Here is a 23,038-nt window from a genome sequence, read left to right as displayed (position 1 = left end):
ACTGATCTGTGAGCCGGTTCTGCAGTTTGAAAAAGAAACAGTTAAATCCCACCATGACTTGCTGAAGCAGCACAAACAAATTATAGTGCACAGAGGATAAGGTTCACCTCCCTCTGAAGACTGAACATCACACTTAAAAATGTTTTGATAATAGGTTTATCAGATCTCAGATCCATCACTGTTCCAGGCAGCACCCCCCCCTCCTACTTTGCTCTTCATGTGTTGTTCAAGAAAGCAGATTTGTCAGGAAAACTGGTGGTTGGGGGAGGGTGTGGGAAATGCCACTTCCTGAGTAAGCAGGGAGCTGAATCCAGACCAGAGTTTCAGTTTTTTTTCTCTCTCTCTCTCTCTCTCTCTCTCTGTCTCTCTCTCTCTCTCTTTCTTCACCCCCTCTCTCTCCCTTTCACTAATTTATCCCGATGTTAGCACATTCTGTCTTGTTACAAGCGGACGCCTGTAGGTTTGTTCATAGGGATCATTACTTAACTGATCAGGATGGCTGTGAAATCTCTGTTTAAAGGAAAGACGTGATTGAAGTGGTGGCAAGGAAATAAAACCCACAACTTTTTTTTTTTTTCATCCCATGCAATTCTTTTTTTTTTTTTTTTAGCATGTCATTCATTTTTATTTTTTTTTATGGTTGAAATTTTTGAGACCATTTCTGCTAGTGTTTTTGTCTTCACTTTACATTCCATATGTTAAAACTGAAAAGGAGAGAAGACTGGCAAAAGAGGAATATAGAAGGGAAAAAAGAAAAAAAAAACTGATGTTTTTCTTGAGAAGGGATCTTGTGAATTACATGATTGCCCCCTGGTTGGGATACATGACTTGCTGTCTTCCGGCTCATCAGTGGTGTTTAAATAAAATGAGGGCAGCTTGTACTGATTGTATGCTTTGTCGGATTCTATCCTGGTGGCCTTATTAAGGGGGAAAAAATGACAAAACAGGAGTAATAAGGTAAGTCATTTGCCTCTGTTTGTTGTAATCCCTCTGATGCTTGCATATTATTTGTCCCTGTAAAAAAAATCCCTTTAACTCATCTTTGTAAAAAGCTGCCTTGTTTGCGGTCACCGAGGCCACCTTGGTGCAGATCACTTAAAGTGTATGTCTTAATCAGTTTCCTGTGCAGTCAGTAATACTATATTTAACACACTTAGCAATTCTCTGCTGCCTGATCCTGCTGCAATTTGTTTTTTTTTCTCTCTCTCTCTTTCTCATGACTGTTCTCAGGCATTTAAGCAATTTAGTTGATACATTTTGCTGCAAGGTCCTGTTACATCATGTTATGATTTGGATATGTTTTATTATTTATTACCTCATTGCAAGTGAAAATATTGTTCTGTTATGAATCTACATCCAAGGTCCTGTAAAACACATGTCAATGTCTTCATTATATCTTGTTTATGTGAATGTATAACCCAGATTCTTTCCCCTCCCCCCAACAGGAGGTGTAATCCAACTGCAGAAAGTCACATTTGGACAGTTAGTGTAGTACTTAGGACAAAAGACCCATTATTTCGGTGGAATAAATTGGATTTATTTATTTTTTTTTTCAACTTTTATTTTATTTTTTTTTAACATCGTGAAAACTGTGACACAGCTCCATGGAAATCGACGAATGTCAACTTTTCTTTGGAAACAAGTTTATGGGAATGTAATACCTTCAATATCATCTTCAGGATGTCAGTGAGCACTTCTACTATAGGGAAAGGTGTGGATCCGACTGCAGTTGATGCCTATGACAGTGGGGATGATTGGGAAATTGGTGTGGGAAATTTGATTATCGATCTGGATGCTGATTTGGAGAAGGACAGACAGAAATTTGAGATGAGCAACTCAACAGGCAGTGGCTGTGCATCCAAGGACAGTGGACATTGCTTGGCACCTAGTGGACCAGTTAATTCTACCTCCTCTACATTGGTTGACAGTCTCAAATTTGCCTCTGTGCAGCAGCCCTCGGGGCCCCAAGGGAGCAGCCACAAAGAGACAAGCAAATCAAAAGTGAAAAGGAGTAAAGCTTCTAAGGATGTTAATAAGTCATTGCCTTCTGCATCTTTATATGGGATTCCTGAAATTAGTAGCAGCACTGGTAAACGGCAGCAGGAAGCAGGGAGCCTTGGGGAAGTGGCATCGACAGTTGGCATGAGTACTGCACTGGGCCCCAACACCAATGGAGTTGGCCTTGCAGCTACTACTACTTGTGGGAAAAATATTAAAGAGGAAAGGACTGGAGGAAAAAGCCAAAGCACTAGAGGCTCCAAAAGGGATAAGGATTCTGGAAAGTCTAGAAAGGACAGCACTAATAAATTGTATGACCTTGGGCATGCTAACAGTGGAGTAAATACCCAAGCAGTTGTGCATTTGTATGGATTTGGAAGTGGCAAGACCCCAGGAAATGGTAGTCCTTTCCACTGTGGCAGTAGCCTTCAAGGGGAGTTGGTCAAGAATTCAGTTGATTCAGGGATTATGGGGACCTCTGCATTGGCAAAAAAGGAAGTTGACGATGAAGAAAGTCACAGGCGAAACAAAAAGTTAAAAACAGAAAAGGTAAGAAACTTTTATATTTTAACTTGTCATAACGATCCTTAGAAAAATCACTTTGTTCAACTTTTTTCCACACTGGCATGTAAGGGCAAGGCACATGTTGAGGTTGGGAAAATGCTGGCATGCCCATAGCAAATATTTTTGTTTTGTCAATGACCTCCTATTTATTTTTAGAAGATGTTATTGTCTTTATTGTTAACCACTCAGTAGGTTGTGTCCTTTTCTTGTCTTTTCAAATGATATCTGGCTTATTTGCATTATTTTTCAAGGCAGTTCATTTCTTCGGCTTTGTTTTGTTTCCCTATGTTTATCTGGTGTTAAAGTAGCTACTATGCTACCCCTCCCCCCATAATCCTTATTGCCTGTAGCAGCCAGCTCTATTTGCACAACAGGCTAGAGTATAAACAACCAGTGAGAGATGACATGGTTACAATAATCTGCTCTGTTTGCCTATGGGGTGGGGGAGGTGTCTCATGTATCCTCTTGCATTGGCAGAGCTGTACTAGATAGTATTGCACTGTGAAAAAATGTCTTTTTTTTTTTCCTCTAACGATGTAACTAGAGAGCTATTTCAAGAAATGCAAGACAGCACTGTTTGAGGCACTCCTTTGATTTCAACCAGTCTGTCTTGAACTGTGTGAATGCTAAGTAGCCTGAAAGCACATGAGCAAATCAAATGTTAGGACTGGTTATGGAGAATGGCTATTCTTGCTGCTCATTGAGGCAGGTTATTTACTAGCAGTTATCCAGAGGGCGTAAGGTTTCTCTGGGGAACTAGTGCTTTTGTTGATTGATAATTAAGGGTCAAATGCATTCTACAGGCTGTGAACCCTGTGTGTTTTTTTTTCCTTTTTTTTTTTTTTTCTTCTTTCACGAATTGAAGTACTGTGGTGATTATGTATTCTGTGTTCATCATTTGATTCACTGTTTAACATTTACAAAAAAAAAATCTTGCTTCATCCAAAATCATTCAACATATTTTAAATAAAAGCAGCATTGCCTTTTTTTTTATGTTCATCGTGTATCTCTTTTATATTGGCAGCAGTTTTTTTTTTTTTTTGTTAATAAGAAGCTCTTTACCTTCGATTGCAGCTTTGGAAATGACTCACTATAATTATGTCATGTCCCCACTTGATGTATTAACAGAAAAATAGCACACGGTTGAGTGTGTCATACTATTAGGGTTTCTGGGAAGATTCGGGAAAATAATCACATTTTACAGAGGCACCCTCTGCTCTGAATACATTTGTCGCCCTTTTGTTTATATGTTAGCTCTTTTACCATAGGTATTCTGTCTGTCAATAATCTCTAATGCGCAGTTTCTTAATCAGCCTTAACAGTCCAGATAAATTGCCCTAATCCAGTGATTATAATAGCACTGGTTAAGGAGTCAGGTCTTTTCGATTGGATTTAGTGGCTTCCTGGAATGTGGGAGGTACTGCCCTTTTATATCCCCTTTAGCCTTTTAATCTTCCAGCCAAATGTTCACAATCTACAATTTTGTTTAGCTGGAAATCTGTACATTTCAGTATCTGAAAGGCTGCTGTCATGGCAACAAAGATTAGCATGCTGTGGTTTCCCCTGCTTCTCTTAATAATTCTTTTCACAATACTTCTTCAGAGAAAAATGTGTGTGAGAAGTATATTTTTAGGCATTGTTGTGTTTTTATGGTTGCAGTTATTAACTCCACAGTGAATTCAATTACAAAGCAGTTGCTATAGCTTTCTATGGCCTTGTAAGGGTGAAGTTGTGCTTCACATCAGAATGTGTGTGTTTTTTCTTTTTTTCCCTTCCTTGCCTCAAGCAAATATTTCCTTTTAAACCAGCCAGATTCTTGTGATAACTTATCTTGGCTGTTTGACTCTTCAGAATCATTAGGAACTGAGTAACCAGGGATAATGGGAAGCACTATCTAGACTAGAGAAGAAAATAGAAACCTTTTTCTGCTGTGTTTGCTTTTTATTTTAAGAAAGTCACAAAACATGGTAATGATCATTAGTAGATTGTGTCCTTTAAAATACAAAAACATATAACACTTGCTATAAAAGAGAGTCCGTTGAGGGCTAGAACATTCTGTTTATCCTAAATAATACAAGTACAAAAAATACAAGTATTATTTCCAGATTTATTCTGATACATGTTGTGTTTTCTTAAAGAAAACCTTTCCTTTTGTTATTGATAATAGACACCGCTGCCATATGAATTATTCAGCTTATAAACAACAAACCAGTGCATAATTAATGACCAAAAGATCCCACCCATTTCCCCAATGGGTGCTTCTATCTTGCCTCTCGAACAGTATGGAGCAGGTAAAGTCAGGGCGTCTTCCAGTAATTCAGAGATTTTTACATTTTATGTGTCACTTCTCTTGGTGACCACAAACCCTGCCCCAGTTATTTCCCTTATTGGGTTCTGCTGTCTTGCCTCTCACACTGTATGGAGAAAGTGAAGTCAGGGTGTCACCACATACATCAGAGTCTTTTACATTTTCTGTGACAGCCTTGTATCATTTTTCTTAGTGGTCAAAAACCCTCCTCCAGTATGTTCCAGAGACCCCTTTGGGTTCCGCCATCTTGCCTCCCACACAATATGGAGAAGGTGAAGTCAAGGTGTCATCCCGTAAATCAGAGACTTTTGCATTTTCTGTGACAGTCATGTGTCAGGTTTCTCTACCTATCTAAGATTCCAGGGGAAGTGGTTAGAGATAAAGGCTAACCTTGACACAAAGAATAAATTTGCATATTCATACCAGCATTGTTTATTCTTCTGCTTAGCTTAAACCAATTTGAGAAACATGCAGGCTTCCACTGCTCATCTTCTGTGCTGTAAATGCTAACTGCCTGGCCCTCATTCTGACCATTTAATTTGAATACTTTGAATCACTAAAACAAGTATAAAGGTATGAATTCCAGACTTTTCTAGTCTGCATAATTGTTTTGGGTCAGAAACTCTGATAATATTTAGTGACTCTGAGTATTTGGCAGCCATTTGCATTTTCAGAAGCAGGTTAGCAAAGATGGCATCCATATTTCCTTTATGACAAGTGTGCTTTAAAACTCTAAATTGGAATTCTATGATAGGGGGCTGCTAAATATACTATAGAGTTTACTAAATATTTATTAGGATGTATGCATAGTGCCTTGTAATAAAATACATTTTGTCTATTATGTCAGAAAGTCATTTGATGTAGGACGAAGCTCCAATTTACTTCTTCATGATATAAAAAAAATTAGGATCAATTCAAGCTAACATACAAATTAATTATTCCTATTAAGTGACAGTTAGTTTCAGTTGGTTCCAATGAGATTTGAACATTGCCATCACATGGCTAAAACAAAGATACTTCTCTTTCTGGTAACACTTTGGGAATCAAGCCTTACTTATGCTTTTACACAGTTAGATTGCCCCTTATGTTAAACATTAGAGATCCTAGGATGAAACCTACAAAAGAGGACCTTGGGTAAATACAACGAAATTGGTTGTTTTTTCTCCATTCATTCCAATTGATGAGTAAAACTAAGTAAATGTTAGTTAATTTAGTTCTTTCCACAATTTGGCAGCCTGCAAACTAGGTAAGTGAAGATTGATAAAAGTGGACCACAAAAAACATTTTTTTTTCTATTACTGGTTATTGAAGTTATGTTTCTGACAAAAATTAGCTTTTTGGGCATTCATAAATGTTTCATAACTATTTAGAAATCTTTACAACATGGACTCAATTTGCTGTAGAACATGTTACTTGCCATCACTTTTATTTTAAACAGTAACAGCCAATGAGAGCTAAGAAAAGCAGTCACATTACTGAAAAAAACTGATATAATGGCAAATAACACATGTACTATATCTTAGTGAATTTAGCCTTATGTTTTGGTGATGTGGTAGCAAATCTAGGAAAAATAATTTAAAATACTTAGATTTTTGCATTTTTAGTGAATGATGCAAATGTACTCTCTGTCTCTGGTTGACAAATTCCCCCTGGCACCAGTTAAGAAATGCAAAGAGAGATAAAGTTGTGCTTATAGTGATCAATTCGATTTATTTTGTTGCAGATGAGTAACATGTATATATATTTGTTTGGGGGGGGCTACTGTGCTTTGCTTTATGTGCAGCCTTTAGAATTAGCACATATAGTTCAAATATATGTGTTTTTAGTGTAAAGTGTTAATAATGAAAGATCCCTAGGAATTGGCTGCCTATCCCTGGGCCCTATTTTTCAATATTTTTACTCTATAATTTTTATATATTTCTTTTATCCATTTATTATATCTGGTTGATGGTCAGCGCATAGGCTTATCCTGTCTTTACTTTAATAATGAAAGAAATACCTAGAAAAAAAACTCCTTTTTCCCAAGGTGGTCAGTTTTATTTCTGAATATGATACAATGATTTTGGAAGGATTAAGTAACAAATTGTTGGAGTTTATGGTCTCTTTGTACACCCCAGGAAATGTTTCACTTCATTTTCCCTTTGATACCTGTTTGGTGTGTGTTCCTGAATTTGTAATGCCCAAGGATTTAACAATAAGGCTTAACTTTGGACCCTGTGATTTTGTATATCCGATTGATCAAAGCAAAGTTTCTCAAGAGCTAGGTTACAAAGTTCAGTAGGTAACATTATATCTTGAACAGTCATTGTGAATTTACTGGCTTCCAACACTTTATCACTCAAGATAAAGAAAGACTTAACTGCATATTTTTGCTTTTTATTTTTAATTTCGAAGTCTATTATTTTATTGGATTATATATGGAGGCCAGCAAACTGCCTTTTGCTTTGTAGAAAGTCTAAGTTCAGTTTACTGAATTGATGGTCTTGATTATAGTGTGTCTTTTCAATTCTTTGAACGTAAGGTGCAGTTTATTCAGACTAAAGCAGTGGGTCAGAGAGGTCACTGGGTATAATTGAAATACAAAATCTGTTGAAGCTTCACAGCAGCTAGTTCTTAAATCTACATAAGTGATTTACCAGTTAAAGCACTGCTAAATATGGGTGTCTACCAATAAGGCCAACAGAAGCTGAGTTGTCCTGATAGCGTACAATAATTACACAGAAACTGTTGGCATTTGGCTGTTTGATAAAAGCTGTGAAAAACAAAATCATACAGTTTTACTTTCTTGAATCACTAGTGCAGCTGATATTATTATTATTTTTATTATTATTACTATTAATATTTTGTACAAGGAAAAACTCTTTCATAAAATTGTAAAAAAAACATTGGTTGTAGTATTAGAAATGCTATGTGAAAAAAATAGACTATTTAACTGGGGATAACTTGAATCAATGAGAAGATAGCCTTCTTCTAGAATAAAAAAATTCTCATTTATAGATCACTTACACTTTGTGAGTGCTTACAAGCATGTCTTTTGTGGTTTTCTCCACAGTGTGACAGGAAGACATACTAACAGCTTAAGTTGTTGCCATTTAGCTTCATTACTTATTTTTACATTATTTTTTTTTAGTAAAGGAATACCCAGTCTATTGCCTATGCACAGTAAAGTAGAACTATGGTTTCCCAGTTATTAAAAATGTGTGCTTCAGGTCCTAATTATTATAAATACACATATTGTTGCAGGGGCATGGCTATAAGGAATTTCGAAGATGATTCACAAGCCTGTATCTTGTCTTTGTCTTTCAGTCCTTTGCCACACCTAGTCCTGCACCTAGTTCTGCCAACTGCTTTCAGAATTTACAGCACTACCTTTGTTAATGAAACCCTTCCACTGTGAGCTGCAGTGTCTTGAAGGGGTAGCATGGGGGAGGGGTGGTGGGTGGAGGTTACAAATAAAGGAGGATTTTGCTGAGTTTTTGTTCACTTTTGCCTCACATGTGCATCACATAGTAACTGGATTTGGGACCTGTTTAGACACATATAAGAGCCCTTAGATTTAATTACCCTTTACATTTGTTGTATATGGTTAAGGGCCTGTACATCCATAAATCTTGGTTTAGGCAATGTTTAGATGCTGAAACCTACACAGCTCTTTCAGGTGTCAGAAACGATCCCATAGACATACAGTATGTGGATTCAAATCCTCTGAGAAGAAGATTATAGCATAGACTGCTGGCATGGGAGAAGGGAGCCCAAAATGAAAAATAGGTGCAGATTTAGTTACAACAAATGTATTACTGAATGTCTGTCCTCATGTTTCCCTACTTTACCACCAGTGAGAGTAATGTTCAGTGACATAGGCAAGTTTAAAGCGAACTTGTTCTGAGCTTCTTTCTTCCAAATTTACTAGCCTACTGGAATGGGTCCAACGTTGTCCTGATTTGTGCTACAATTGTTCTTAAATGTCTTGGCTGTGTGTATATGTTAACTGCATACAGAGATGGTAAATGTTATTCTACTACAAACACTACATCTGCTTTTCATTTTCACCACTACATTCTAAGCCACACAAGGCTTTTATTATGTCCTGTGTTTTTTTTGTGCTATTGCATATACTTTTGTTATTACAAAATGTGCACCACATCAATGAGAGGATTTTCTTGATTTGGATAATTTCCAGTTTAATTGATTTCTGAATAGCATAGCCTATCATGATCTTTCTCCAGAAAATGGCAATCAATGAGTATGAGGCATACATCCTGTCAAATGTTCAATGAGCAAATTAATGTTTAGGTTTGCGGTCTGGTAAGTGGCAAATCACCTAATAAAAATGTTATGTGTCTCTACATTTTTTCCCTGTTGAGAAGGTTTTTAGGCAAACTTAAATTTTAGTCATTCATCCATTACAACTGTGACCTGCCAGCATACAAGCCTTGAAAAGGAAAACATCATCTGGCCTTTGTTTGAGGGCCTTTTATTGAGGCTAATGACTGGTCTTGTGCCACCCTGAGATAAATGACATTATCTTTGAGTGGTCTGACAGGCAACAGACATGTTAATGTTGAAGCTGCAGGGAGGGTTTGTCATAGCTATAACAAAAGGGAAAACACAGATCTTTTGACATAGCATAATAGGGAAGTGGTTTCTTGTTTTATCAGACGTAAAACAGTGTTTGTAAGGTTTATTCGGGGGGAGGGAGGGGGGGGATAGTAAGTAATGCCTATTCTGTAATAGTATTTGCTAAAAGAATGAGCACAAAATATAACATTCTATTAAGGTTTGCTTACAATGTAAGTATTGTTGGCTTAGCTGAGTTATCTTCTTGCAGTAAATGGTTCGTTTTTCCTTTTTAATTTAGTCATCCACAAACAAGGTAGATGGAGAAATCATCCCCCTCCCCAGGACAGTTTTTCTGACAGTGGCAGCTGCAGATCAAGGAACAATTTCGAACATGTCTCTTCAACAGACGTCAATCAAATGATCAACTTCTGCCAAACAGGGAGGGCCAAACACTGATTTAAATTTGTCCAGTCGCTACTAAATCGGATGAATTTTGATCAGTGTATGACCAGCTTTACACTCTGCTAAGGCACCATTGCTGGATATTTAAACTTTTTTTAAGCTGGCCATACATAGCTTGAATGTAGACAGAATACAATAACTCTCAAGCCTTGTACACATTGGCCAAATTAATATTCGGCCGGCTTCTGTCGAAGGCTCATGACCGAAAAAGGTCTGCCGACTGGTTCCCGTTCTGCTCTTTCAGCCAATGGCTGAGACCTCTGACTGGGGTATTTTGATGGGGGGCTGTCCCCCTTGCAGAACACAATAGCTCAGCAGGGGATATCACTGTACTAACATCAGATAGTTAGTACCGTGGCTCCAACCTGGGTTGAATGAAAAAAAAAAATTAGTGTGCACGAGGTTTAGTGTAGATTTCTTCATCCCTACTATTTAATGCCGATGGGGGAATTGATTGATTTACTACAGAAATCGTTTCAGCATTTCACAAGTCAGAAATGAATTATTCTGTAGACTATCCTCCTGTAAAATCCTAAATATGCAAAAGGCAGGTGTAGGCTACCTTTCCATCAGTTAGTACCTACAGAATAGAACCAGTGTACCATATAGCCTTCACAAATGTGCCTCTTGTACTTCTGCTCCTAGGATTAGTGCTGAACTGTGTCTGCAGGATATAGTCAGGTTGAAAAGTTCTGGTGCATAGAGAATGATGGCAAACAGATTACAGACCCTGCCCACTTCTCTAAAGGGTTGTGGATACAGACCAACACTACTTTCAGGGGCAGTGGAGGTTCTATAATTTTTACACAGGCTACAGGAACAGTGGTGCTATTTAGGAGATTATAAGGTAGGTACCCATTCATTCCTTGAAAGGCAACCTACCGTCCTATACTGGGACCAATTAAGTACTTTTAGGAGGCAAACTCACCTAACCTGCAGTGAGTTTGAATTTATTGTGTATATATAGGAATGTCTAATTATTTTTGCTAAACATCCTTGCAGTATACATAACTGGCCTACCAGGTTTTAAAAGTAATTTAAAGTGGAATTTCACTTTAAGGTCATCACCTAATCTGCCAATATTGAAATCATCAGTCAATCAAATGCCTTGTCTAATATAAACATGGATGTTTATATAGAGATTGTTGTGGTTCAGTTGCTTTATTCTCAACTGTCTTCTCATGAAATACATTGGCTTTTTGTATTAAAGGGTTTGTAAAATCAGAAGGATTATTTTATCTTAATGCATTCTATGCATTAACATAATAAGCCTTCTGTGTGATGCAGCCCTCCTAATGCTAACCTGATCCCCCTCTCTATGCAGCAATGACCACAAATGCCTCAGCCATTGGGACTCTGTCTCCTGTTGGCTGAGACACAGAAGTGATGCCATTAGCTCCAGCTGCTGTCAATAAAACTCAGTTTGTCAATCAGGAGAGAGAGGAGGCAGGGCCGAATTGCAGCCCCATGTCTGAACGGATATACTGAGCTGGAGCTCGGCTCGGGTGCCCCCATAGCCAGCTGCTTGCTGTGGGGACACTCAACAGGAGGGAGGGGCCAGGAGCTCCAGCCAGGGACCTGAGAAGTGGAGGATCCAGGCTACCCTGTGCAAAACCCCTGGACAGAGAGGTAAGTATAATACATTTATTATTTTAATAGAAAAAAATATGGTAAAAAATATGGTATCCATATTATATTACATACTTTTATAAATTTGCCTAATAAGAATATTTTGGTATCTGGTAAGTTTCCAGTTTGGCTCTTTGCTTTTTTCTGTTGCTTTATGTAATTTCCAAGCACCTTATTCTGTGGTAGTTTGTATAAAAATACAAGGGGTCTTCAAAAACCTTGTGCAATTGTTAAAAAGTGAGAACATTTTTTGAAGAACCCTTGTATAATAGGATCAACTAGATAGATTTATAGTTTGGCTGTTGGTACCAATAGTATGCTTATGCAGGGCTATGGGTATGAAGGTTATTGATTAATTATTTGACTTCTGAAAGATTTGTGTTTTTTTTTCTGTTTTTTCATACTCTGTTGTGTACTTTTATATAAATAAACCATGGACTATATATACCACAAGGGACTCCTTTCTACATTCCCAAAAACCATATTACTTGCAAACCGTGAGATGTAAAATTTTTTCTGCACATACCTTCTACATTGTTCTGTGATAGTTTTGGGATCCCTAACAGATGAAAGACATTCATTATATGTTTGGGAAACTTAGGCTTCTTTCACATGGGATGGATTCATTTTAATTTGCTCAGCGGGGATTGCTTCGTTGATCCCCACTGAGCAGGAGGATGACAGGTCCATCTCCGCTCACTGTGCAGAGATGGACCTGTCAGAGTCCCGCTCTCCTCTATGGGGAGACTGGATGATCCATTTTCATCTGATCCCATCCAATCTTACCCGCTGGATGGATGGCAAATGTATCTCCATTCGGATCAGATGCCAGGCAGGTGTCAGCGGACACATCTCTACTGATGTCCTCCTCCCCATGTAGAAGAATGGGTGGTCCGATCAGTTCCGCCTCAAAAGCGGACAGTCGGCCTGATCAGTCCGATTATGTGAAAGGGGCCTTAACCTTCCTAGCGGTATTCCCGAGTGTGACTCGGGGTAAGATTTTAGTGCCAAAAGCGGTAACCCCGAGTCACACTCGGGGTAGCGCTAAGAAGATCGCTGGATGCTGGAGGAGGTTTTACTTACCTTTTCTCCGGGATCCAGCGAAGACTGCGAGCGGTGTGCGGCGGCGGAGCTTCCTCCCGATCGTCTGCGAGCCCCGGCTTCCGTCTCCGGCGACGTGACGTCCGCCGGGGGGTGGAACCGGTGGCAAATTCGAATGTAAAATGCACCAAACACACTGATATCGTTCAAAATAAAATAAAATCACATTACATTACCCCCCAGTGCCCTTTCCTGCAGTTTTACTGTACTTTTTATGTAAATATATGTATATATATATATATATATATATATATATATATATATATATATATACATATATATACAGTATATATATATATACGTATATATATACACATATACATATATATATATATATATATATATATATATATATATATATATATATATATATATATATATATATATATATATATATATATATATATATATATATATACACACACATATTATATATATATATATATATATACATATATATGTATATATATATATATATATATATATATATATATATATATATATATGTATGTGTATATATATATATATATATATATATATATATATATATATATATATATATATATATATATATATATATATATATATATATATATATATATATATATATATATATATATGTATGTGTATATATATATATATATATATATATATGTATGTGTATATATATATATATATATATATATATGTATGTGTATATATATATATATATATATATATATGTATGTGTATATATATATATATATATATATATATGTATGTGTATGTATATATATATGTATACATACATATATATATATATATATATATATATATAATATGTATAATAAATGTATACAGTTGGTTTGGGCTGCTCATTCACAAGAATTACATGCTTTCAGCACCTAAAATAATGGTACCGCTTTCAGCACCTAAAATCCAAAAGAATCATACCGCCAGGGAGGTTTAAGAGAACTCCATCCATTTTGGTGGCTATTAGGTGAGAAAGAGCAAAAGGAAGTAAGGGGAAATTCCCTCAAAGGGCAGCATTTTAGATTTAACAGAAAAAATCTAGTTTGGGATATATTTGCACCCAGATTGAGGTTCTTGGACAAACATTACTTCATCGCTCATATTTTAGTCATTTGAGCAGACTAGTTCTTGCGGTAGACCTGCTTTGAACGATATCTGTTGAAAACTTTATGGATGTCATGGATGTAAGTATTTATTATAACTCTTGTTACCTGTTTTTTTTTCTTGTCACCATGAAAAACAATATTAATACTTTTTTTTTACAATATTCATTAACCAGACTAATGTAAAAAAAAAAAGAACCTGAAATGAGAAAACTTGACTTTATACAAAAAAAATAAAGTGATTGACATAAAGTGCTCCAGTGGTTTTACTTAGAATGTGGTATAATGTTTTTTTTTTTTTTTTCTATCACTCATACAATCTGGAGACGTAGGCTTTCATATCACTTATTTTACTACTTGAAATCTGAGAGTACTTGTGAAATTCTAGCAGGCTTGATAATTGTTTTTGGCTGCTTAGTAAAGTGTATGGTTTTGTTGTTATGTGATCATTGAGGAAACCAGTACATTCCAGTGTTGGGTAGTAGATCCAGCTTGTTATTCAGAAAATCTTACCTCCAGCAGTGTTATTTGCAGTCCTGCATTGTTAGTGATTTAGAGAAGGAAAAGGCTGATAGCACCTTAGTTCTTACTTAGTGGCCATTGTAATTGGAATGGCATGCTTTGCATTTGAATGCAAAATCATTGTTCTATTCAGGTACAAATACTCATGTTACACTGTGAATCCAGCAGCATAGTGGGATGGTGGGAATGTAAGTCTTCCTGAAATTGGATTAAACATTGAAGAACACAGTGATTTGCTAACATATTTAAACCCTTTACCATATTGTCCTTTAATTTTTATAGATAAGGATTAATCTTAAAGTGATTGTAAAGTCTCTTTTTTTTTTTTTTCAATAAAAAAACAAACATATTATATTCACCTGATCTGTTGCAGTGCATTTGCACAAAGCAGCCCAGATCCTCCTCTTCTCGGGTGTTTTTTTTTTTTTATGCTCCTGGCCTCTTCCTCCTGTTGAGTGCCCCCACAGCAAGAAGCTTGCTATGGAGGCACCAGAGCCGAGTCACAGCTCCCTGTGTCCATTCACCTCCTGATTAGCTGACTGACTTTGATTGACAGCAGCTGGAGCCAACGGCATCACTGTTGTGTCTCAGCCAATCAGGAGCAAGAGTCTAGGATGTCCTAGACACTCGTGGACATCACTGGAGAGAGATGGTGCTCAGGTAAGTATTAGGGGGGCTGAGGGGGCTGCTGCACACAGAAGGTTTTTTTTATCTTAATGCATAGACTGCAGATAAAAAACCTTCAGATTTTACAACTCCTGTAAAGCTTACACATTATATACTTTTCTTGTTTAATTTCCTTTAGATTTACCTTCAACTATGTAGTACAAGGCACCATGTGCCCTCTATTTCTTTCTATATTTTCCAATGTATTACAAGGGCCAGCCTGATTGCATACAATTTTAAAGTGTTAAGGTTTGACCTATTATTATATGGTTTTGGTAAATCTAAAGGAAAATTGTACAAGAATATTTGTACATGTGTAGCCAGCTTAAGACAAACAATTTATTCAACACGTTAGAGACAACGGTTGAATATATAAAGATAGATCACTTTGATTTCCATGGTGATGAGCATATGTAAATTAGTTGGGACACAAAATAAAACCTCATAGAGATTGCAAGGGTCCTCTATTCCTGTTCCCCCTTGTGACGTTGCCGACCCAGCATGCATCAGTCAGTGATGTCAAAAGGGGGTGGTGCCAACATGTGACATAGCCAGGTGACCCCACCCCTTACCTATATAAGAACTGTCAAACGGTGGAGCCTGCAGTAGGCAGCCAGCCTTCATGGACAACTGGAGCGTTTTTTTTTTTTTTGGGTGCTGTGCGATTGACAATGAATTTACATCAGGGGTCACTGTTTTTTAATTGTTCAAAAAAGGAATTGTCAAAAGCTGTGTGTATGCTTTTATTACTTTTTGACACTTTTTGGTGAATGTGTAGGGGTACTATGTACCCCATATTTATTCACATAGGGAGGGCGATATCTGGGATCCCCCTTGTCAAAGGGGGCTTCCAGATTCTGATAAGCCCCCTGCCAAGAGACCCCCACAACCACCGGCCAGGGCTGTGGGGGATGAGGCCCCAATCAACATGGGGACAAGGTGCTTTGGGGTGGGAGAGAAGAGCCGGGTGTAGGCAATTGCTACCACGTATCATTTTAAATGTGATTTGACTTGTTTTTTTTTTTCTTTAGATTTAAATGATTTTTATTTGGTTTTAAGAACATAACAGATAACATTGTAGACATAGGATGTTATTAAACTATACACAATTATGTGTAAACAAGGTTGTGGACGCAGCCACTGGTAACTTAACAGGGGATGTCGTACAATAACATTCCATCAACAGGTTCAAACAATAGATCAGTTCAAGGTATGCATCTATAAACATTTGAATAGAGAGGTACAGGGTCTTGGAGTAGGGGGAAGGGTGTGGAAGGTCCCTGTGTACGTGTGTCCTATTTGCAGAGCAGATGTGAGATTATCAATAGAAGCGGTGCTCATGACGGGTGGTACCATTGGAGCCAGGAATACCAATGTTTGGAGAAATTAGAGTAAGTGTCTGATCTAAGAGCGAGAAGCTTTTTGTATTGGGAGTTGAGGTTAACCTGGGCTAGTACCTCGGAGGGGTTTTTTTTTCTTTAGAAATGTCATTACTGCAGCATGTTCTATGTATGCCACAGATGTGCCACATTACAGGCAGACAAAGGGGACCCCCTAGGCACTGCAGTATATTTTAAAGGAATTTTTAGTTTTTATTGTAGCACTTTAAGCATCATTAATATCACTGCTCCTGAAAAAAAAATTTTATATATTTTTTTGCATTGATACATGTCTCCCAGGGCAGTACCCAGACTCCCATACCCTTTATATGGCCAATTACTTGCATATAAGCATTCAAAATGGGCACTTTTGATTTTTCCTGTTCCGCTCTCATAAACTTCAATGGGGTTAGGCTGTGTGGGTTAGAACTTTTCTGAGTTGCAGAGTTGCAGAATTGCAGAATCACCTGACTGGACCCAAATAAAAATAGGTAAGTGGGAGAAGAATATTTAGACTTAGATTGTTTTTCCACTTTAAAGCTTTAATCCATGATGGGTTCTGAGTAGCCAACCCAAATGGTTTTTCAAACATTACTCTTTAGAAGGTATGTATCACTTGGCAAAATATAATACATGCCAGTATAACTGAATGCAAAACTTTATTACATTTAGAGTGGTGAGGGGTTAGAACCACTGTCAGGTTTTACTTGCATTACTGTTTGTGCCCCTAATAAGGAGAGTTGCTCTTTCTATATATTATATATAGAAGAGTATATATATATTATACTCTTGGGAAGAAAATCAATAGCTGATACCTAGTGCTACTAAGGAAGGGCCCTTTACTGAACACATTGAAAAGTGCTTTAATGAATATCATACAGTATATGAATTCTGCACATTTTAACCTTTCATAATGCTCTCCAGGTCTCTCTTGGAAGAATACCCTTTCAACTATCAAATAGCTCCTGATCAAAGAAAATCATTTCAAAACCCTTTGAAAGCAATTTCTCTTCAAGCCTAAATTTAGAATACAGATGTAATATTTACACTCTCAGAAAGGGTTTGCATTAAAATATCGGTCTTTGCCCTCTAAAATCAGAATTTTCTCTAAATATGATGACATTATCCTGAATTGTTAATATTACTGCAATGGAAGTGAATTAAGTGTGCAAGAATTTTGGGTTCTTGCTTGTGTGTGATCATGTTTTTTGATAGGGCAAATTATAAACACATAAAAAGGGTTAACTAAGTGGTGTGTTGTGTTTAGTAACCATTAGTTAAATTTTACAAAAAATCCAGCCAGCCCAAATTATTTTTGGATTTCCTTTTTACCTCTCTGGCTGGATAGTTTTGGAAGGTTGATGTTAAAAAGCAATAATGATGTTTGAATTGGAAGGGTTTGGTCTTTTGGTTCTCATTCTTCATACAGAGCTGTTTGTTTGTGTTTGGTTCACCGCACTACATGGATAATGCTATCAAATCTGGGCTTTATTATAGGCTTATAACTGCAGTGTAGCTGCACTTTTCTTGTTGTGTGTTTTGCCTGAGATTCATTTCTGTGCCATTATGATCACTGATGTAAATCAAGAAAGCATTTAAAGCTGTTGATGCTTTTTAAGGGATGAGTAATGTACGGAAAGCTTTCATAATAGAACAATCACCATTTTAGTACAAATATATGGCTTTATAGGTCCTAACTTTGTCTAAATAATTTAATTTAAATACACCCAAATACATTCATTAAGAGGAGGTGAATATAAAAAGTAGATGCCTTTTATTTGCATTGCTGTGCATACTCATATGACACATGAGTGAGTGTGTGTAGGTATATGCGTATACAAAATACTGTATATATGCTGTACATACATATACACACAGAATGTAATTCTATTTGTTTTTAGGATTGAGGTGTTAGAGGAACGATACAGACCACATTTTAAATTTATGACTAACTTCAAGAATTTTATGATAATGTCTAAAACACTGTTTTATCCCTAAAAACAATGTAAACATTTTATTTTGAAACAGGCCTATTTTGGGATGTATTGGTGACACCTAATATCATGAAGCACTGTCTAAGTCATAGTATAATGCTGTTTTTCAGATTTAAATGGTGACGTAAAAAAGTATACTAAAGCATGCTGTGCTGTTATTTGCATCTAATGCTCCCCATACATGGTCAGATTTGTTAACCATGATAAAACTGTATAATTAAATCTGTACATCATTGTCAAAATCTCTAAACTGCATATTTTCAAACTTCTGAAAATAAGAAACTATTCTGGCTCTCAGAAGTTCTTCAGATGACCCATATTGGTGTCTACACCATTTGATTGTTTCAAGCCATGTTCAGATCTGCAAAAAACATGAAATGATCATCTTCTGTCTTATTTGGCAACCTCAATGTCCCCCTATACAAATGCTGAAGAGTCTCTTGGGTCCCCCCAAAGCATGCAACTAATAAAGCAATCAGCAATCTGGAAACACACTCCAAAGTTAAAGGTAGTTAAAGTATAGGGAAAGTCTTTTTTTTTTTTTTTTCATTTTTAGATTGAATAATGAATGGCTGAAAGTCCTGACAGTTTTTTTGTCCCTCTGGGAAGATTTTATTTCCCCTCCTCTTCCTGTCCTATAAACATAACAGGAAGTGAAAGGAATCTCCAAAGTAAGGAAACCCCTGTTAGACAATTGTGACAAGTGTCCCCCATTGAAAAACCATCTGTCTGTTTGTGTTATTGTGAGAATTCAAAATTTTGGATTATTCCTCGGTTTCAGTCTTGATGACACATGGAGTATCTGTAATTTAATCCAGCAGGGACACAGACTACAATACAAACCTGACAAAGTTTGTTCTTTTTAAACACTTTATTTCATTTGTAAATAACTTTGCAATGCTTTGTACCAGAATCATCATTTTAGTGTAATTTTTTTAAATTATTTTTTTTTTAAATTTTGAAAACATAAAATATACAGAAAAAAGAAAAAAACACAATCCTATCAGAACATCACATATGCAAACTTTCTGCTGCGCAGGGCATACAGATAGATAAGAAAACACATAAAGTAATGTAAAGCATCCTTTAAAGTAGATACAAAGAAAACTAGTCGATAGGACATTTGTAGCACCAATCTGCCCATAATTTCCACATTTTCTCAAAGTAGGCCCAGGTATTGGAGTGACTGGAGCTAGATCTCTCATACAAATAAAAAAATCTTAACTAAGGCAATAACATCAGATGGATTTGGGGCCTGATCTTTTCTCCAATATCTCTATGACATTTCTTGCTGCAATAAGAACGTGTGTTATGACTGTACAGTAGGTTACAGTGAAGTCATAAAGGGAAATCATCTATCCCTAGATTCAAGCTAAAGCTGGGATTGGTTTCTTTAAAATTTCTGTAATATCTGAAAGTTGAAAGGAGTCTCCTCCAAAAACTGATGTTCTTACAAGCCCTTTGTGGTAAGACAATCTATGTGTCCACATCCCTTCTGACAAAGGAGTGATTTGGAGGTGGAGAATTTGGCCAATTAGTAAGGAGTTATGTACCAGCGTTACACAAGTTTCCATGCAAGCTCCCAGTGGTTAACACAGTGGGAGACAGAGTAAGTATAACGAAAGGCTATGCACCATTGTGAGGGTAATAAGGAGTGCTAGAGATTTGCTTCCCTTTTCAAAATGGGGGATGTCTTAATAAATAATGATTTTTGCTGGAAAATATTATAAAATAGTGATATACCCCATTGAGGGGTAAGGGGGGAGGTGAAAAAATTCCATGCAGGCCTGGCAATAGAGATTTTGGGGAGGGGGTATTTAGATAAGAACCGCAATATGGGGGTGTATGTAAAAGACTCCATTACAGATAAGAAAAAAAGAGAAACTTGCTCAAAAGAGTTTGGATTTTTTAAGGTGCGAGTAATATATTACATGATAACTAAAATCAACTTTTATTTTTCATTCAATGTATAAATAATAATGAATAACAATTTTTTTCACTAAAATCAATAAAAACTTTCCATTTTACGTATACTGTAGTCTTCCTCTAGAACCGCTTGAGTCTTAGGTCCAGTATACAGTAGACATATGTAATTAGTTTCGGTCCCAGTCTAAATTCGGACAATTTTTTTGGTTATTCCGAGATTTGGATGCATCAGAATTTCTGAATAACAATAGTAATGAATTTGGTAAAAATGTGTTTCATATCGTTTATTCATTTTCTAATGAATTCCAAATTTTCAAAGCGATTCAAATTCAAGTCAATTGAAAATGTATAGACTGATCTGAATTCTGTGTAAAAAATAGTTAGTTGTTGAGGTGCAAGAAGGAAAGCCGGCCACCACAGCTTAAACAATCGATGACTCATCAGCTATGAGCAGGTTTCCCCACTGACAACTGAATATAAACAAAAGAATGCCGGCAATGGAAAATAAAGAAAAAAAAACAGCGTGGGGTTCCCCCTACTATCCATACCAAGGTTTTTAGATCTAGTATGGATTTTAAGGGGAACTGCACACCAAAATGGAAAAAAAAAGCATGCCCCCCCAAAATCCAACTATACCAGGCCACATGCCTTCAACATGGGGGGTGCTTTGGGGGTAAGGGCACTTCCCCCAAAGCATCTTGTCCCCATGTTGATAAGAACAAGGGCCTCTTCCCCACAACCCTGACTGGGTCTGCAGTCGGGGGGCTTATTGGAATCTTGAAGCCCCTTTTATTAAACAAAAACCACGTCACCTGGAGTAAATCCAGCGTCAATGATGATGAACGATGAAAAAAAAATGGTCTGCACCAGAGAAAGGTTCCCGCCATCTGACAGTTCTTAGATAACTAAGGGGCAGGGACACCTGAGGATTTTGCTGGGTGACCCTGCCCCCTTTTGACATCAGCGACTCAACATGTCTCTGTCGATAATGTCACAGGTGGGAGGGGTCACCTGACGACATCATTAGTTAGTTATTTAGGGAACTTTCAGATGGCAGAGCTGTCAGACAGTAAGAGCCTTCATTGGGTACAGACCTTTTTTTTTTCAGCAGGGTTAATCATGATTGACACTGGATTTACTTTGGGAGGCATTGTTTTTGTTTTGTTTTTATAAAGAAATTGTCAAAAACTGTCTGTCTTTTTTTGGTGAATGAATAGGGGTACAATGCTCATTCACATGGGAGGGCGGGATCTGGGGGGCCCCTTGTGAAGGGGGCTTCCAGATGCCAATAAGCCCCCTGCCTGAAGACCCCCACAACCTCATCATCATGGGTACAAGGTGCTCTGAGGGGAGGACCCCACTACCCCCCATGTTGAGGGCATGTGGCCTGGTATGGTTTAGGGGGGCTACCCACTCATCCCCCCTTTCGTGACGTGCTGGGCTTCATGCTCACATAAGGGTCTGGTATAATTTTAGGGGGCCACACCATTTTTTTAACTATGGCATGGGGTTCCCCTTAAAATTCATACCAGACCCAAAGAGCCTGGTATGGATAGGGGGGGAACCCCATTCTGTTTTTCTCCTTTATTTTTCATTACCTCCATTCTTTTATTTACATTCAGCTGTCAGTGAGGAACCCACTTCCCAGCCCATTCCTTAACAACAGCTATTCTTCACACAGAACTTGGATTGGTCAATACATTTTTGACCTATTTGCGTTAAATTGTTTAGAAAGCTTGGAATTTGTTAGAAAATGAATAAATGAAATTAAACTAAACAAAAAAAAATTCTGAAACAAATCCTTGAAACAAAGTTAGTAACATAATGAAATGTTCCACTCTACACATATCTAGTATACAGATCATCTGGCCAGTCTGCCAAAAGGAGTAAATGTAAATAAGGAGTCTGCACAAGTGCATACTAATCTACCCATAGAGCTACTGATGGGGAATGAAGCCAGTGTTTGAGCTGAGCCATTTGAGTTGTCGTGTAGTTCTGACTTGCTTTGTTTGAATAGGCAATTTAGTAAGTAAAGATATGAGAGCTTGAAAGATATAGGCAGGGTACAAGGTAGGTATACAATCTTTTTAGAATCACCATTTGAAGGAAGCCAATTTGTCCCCCATGATAACTTGTATTGAGCAATACTATATAGTTCCTTACCGATATCAGTGATGAGGGGTTTAGAGTTGGCCTTGGCTAGAGAAGCTGTTGTGGAGGTCAGCCCTATACCCAAATACAATATACTTTGTTTCCCCCATGAGAAGGACAGCTGTGTTGATAAGTGTTGTCTTGTTTTTAGATGTACACCTACTGCATATCAAATATTTTAGGAAATTGACCTTATAGTAGGACAAAGAACTAAAATGGGTTAACACCGGCGGCACAGTGGTGTAGTGGTTAGCACTTTCACCTAGCAGCAAGAGGGTCGCTGGTTCGAATCCCAACCACGACACTACCTGCCTGGAGTTTGCATGTTCTCCCTGTGCCTGCGTGGGTTTCCTCCCGTTACTCCGGTTTCCTCCCACACTCCAAAGACATGCTGGTAGGTTAATTGGATCCTGTATAAAATTGGCCGTACTATGTATGTATGTATGAATGTGAGTTAGGGACCTTAGGTTGTAAGCTCCTTGAGGGCAGGGACTGATGTGAATGTGCAATGTATATGTAAAGCGCTGCGTAAATTGACAGCACTATATAAGAACCTGAAATAAAATAAAAAATAATGACACCGGATGGGCAAGGGTAGGGATATAAGTGGGTTAGTTATAAGCAGGATACTATCATTGGCAAATAGGTTAATTACATGGGCTC

The 23,038-nt window shown here is 37.3% G+C and overlaps 1 protein-coding gene across 5 annotated transcripts in view; it reads left to right on the top strand.

Annotated features, from left to right (window-relative positions):
- Positions 1–308: 308 nt before the first annotated feature.
- The window catches only part of ZNF608 (zinc finger protein 608), a gene marked incomplete at its 3' end in the record, with an annotated part of 107,472 nt that continues 84,742 nt past the window's right edge, over positions 309–23,038 (top strand). For 2 of the 5 annotated variants that reach the window (XM_082243115.1, XM_082243116.1), the window contains exons 1-2: positions 309–957; positions 1,446–2,547. In XM_082243115.1, coding sequence (XP_082099241.1) covers positions 1,681–2,547 — 867 coding nt within the window. In that variant the 5' untranslated portion in view covers positions 309–957; positions 1,446–1,680. The remainder of the gene's footprint in view (positions 958–1,445; positions 2,548–23,038) is intronic. The other 3 variants (XM_082243117.1, XM_082243113.1, XM_082243114.1) reach the window with 2 other exon arrangements.

Source organism: Pelophylax lessonae (genome assembly GCF_965119305.1).
Source record: "Pelophylax lessonae genome assembly, chromosome: 1".
Lineage (NCBI taxonomy): Eukaryota > Metazoa > Chordata > Amphibia > Anura > Ranidae > Pelophylax > Pelophylax lessonae.
Note: the sequence above shows the minus strand (reverse complement) of the source record. Positions and strands in the feature narration are given on the sequence as shown.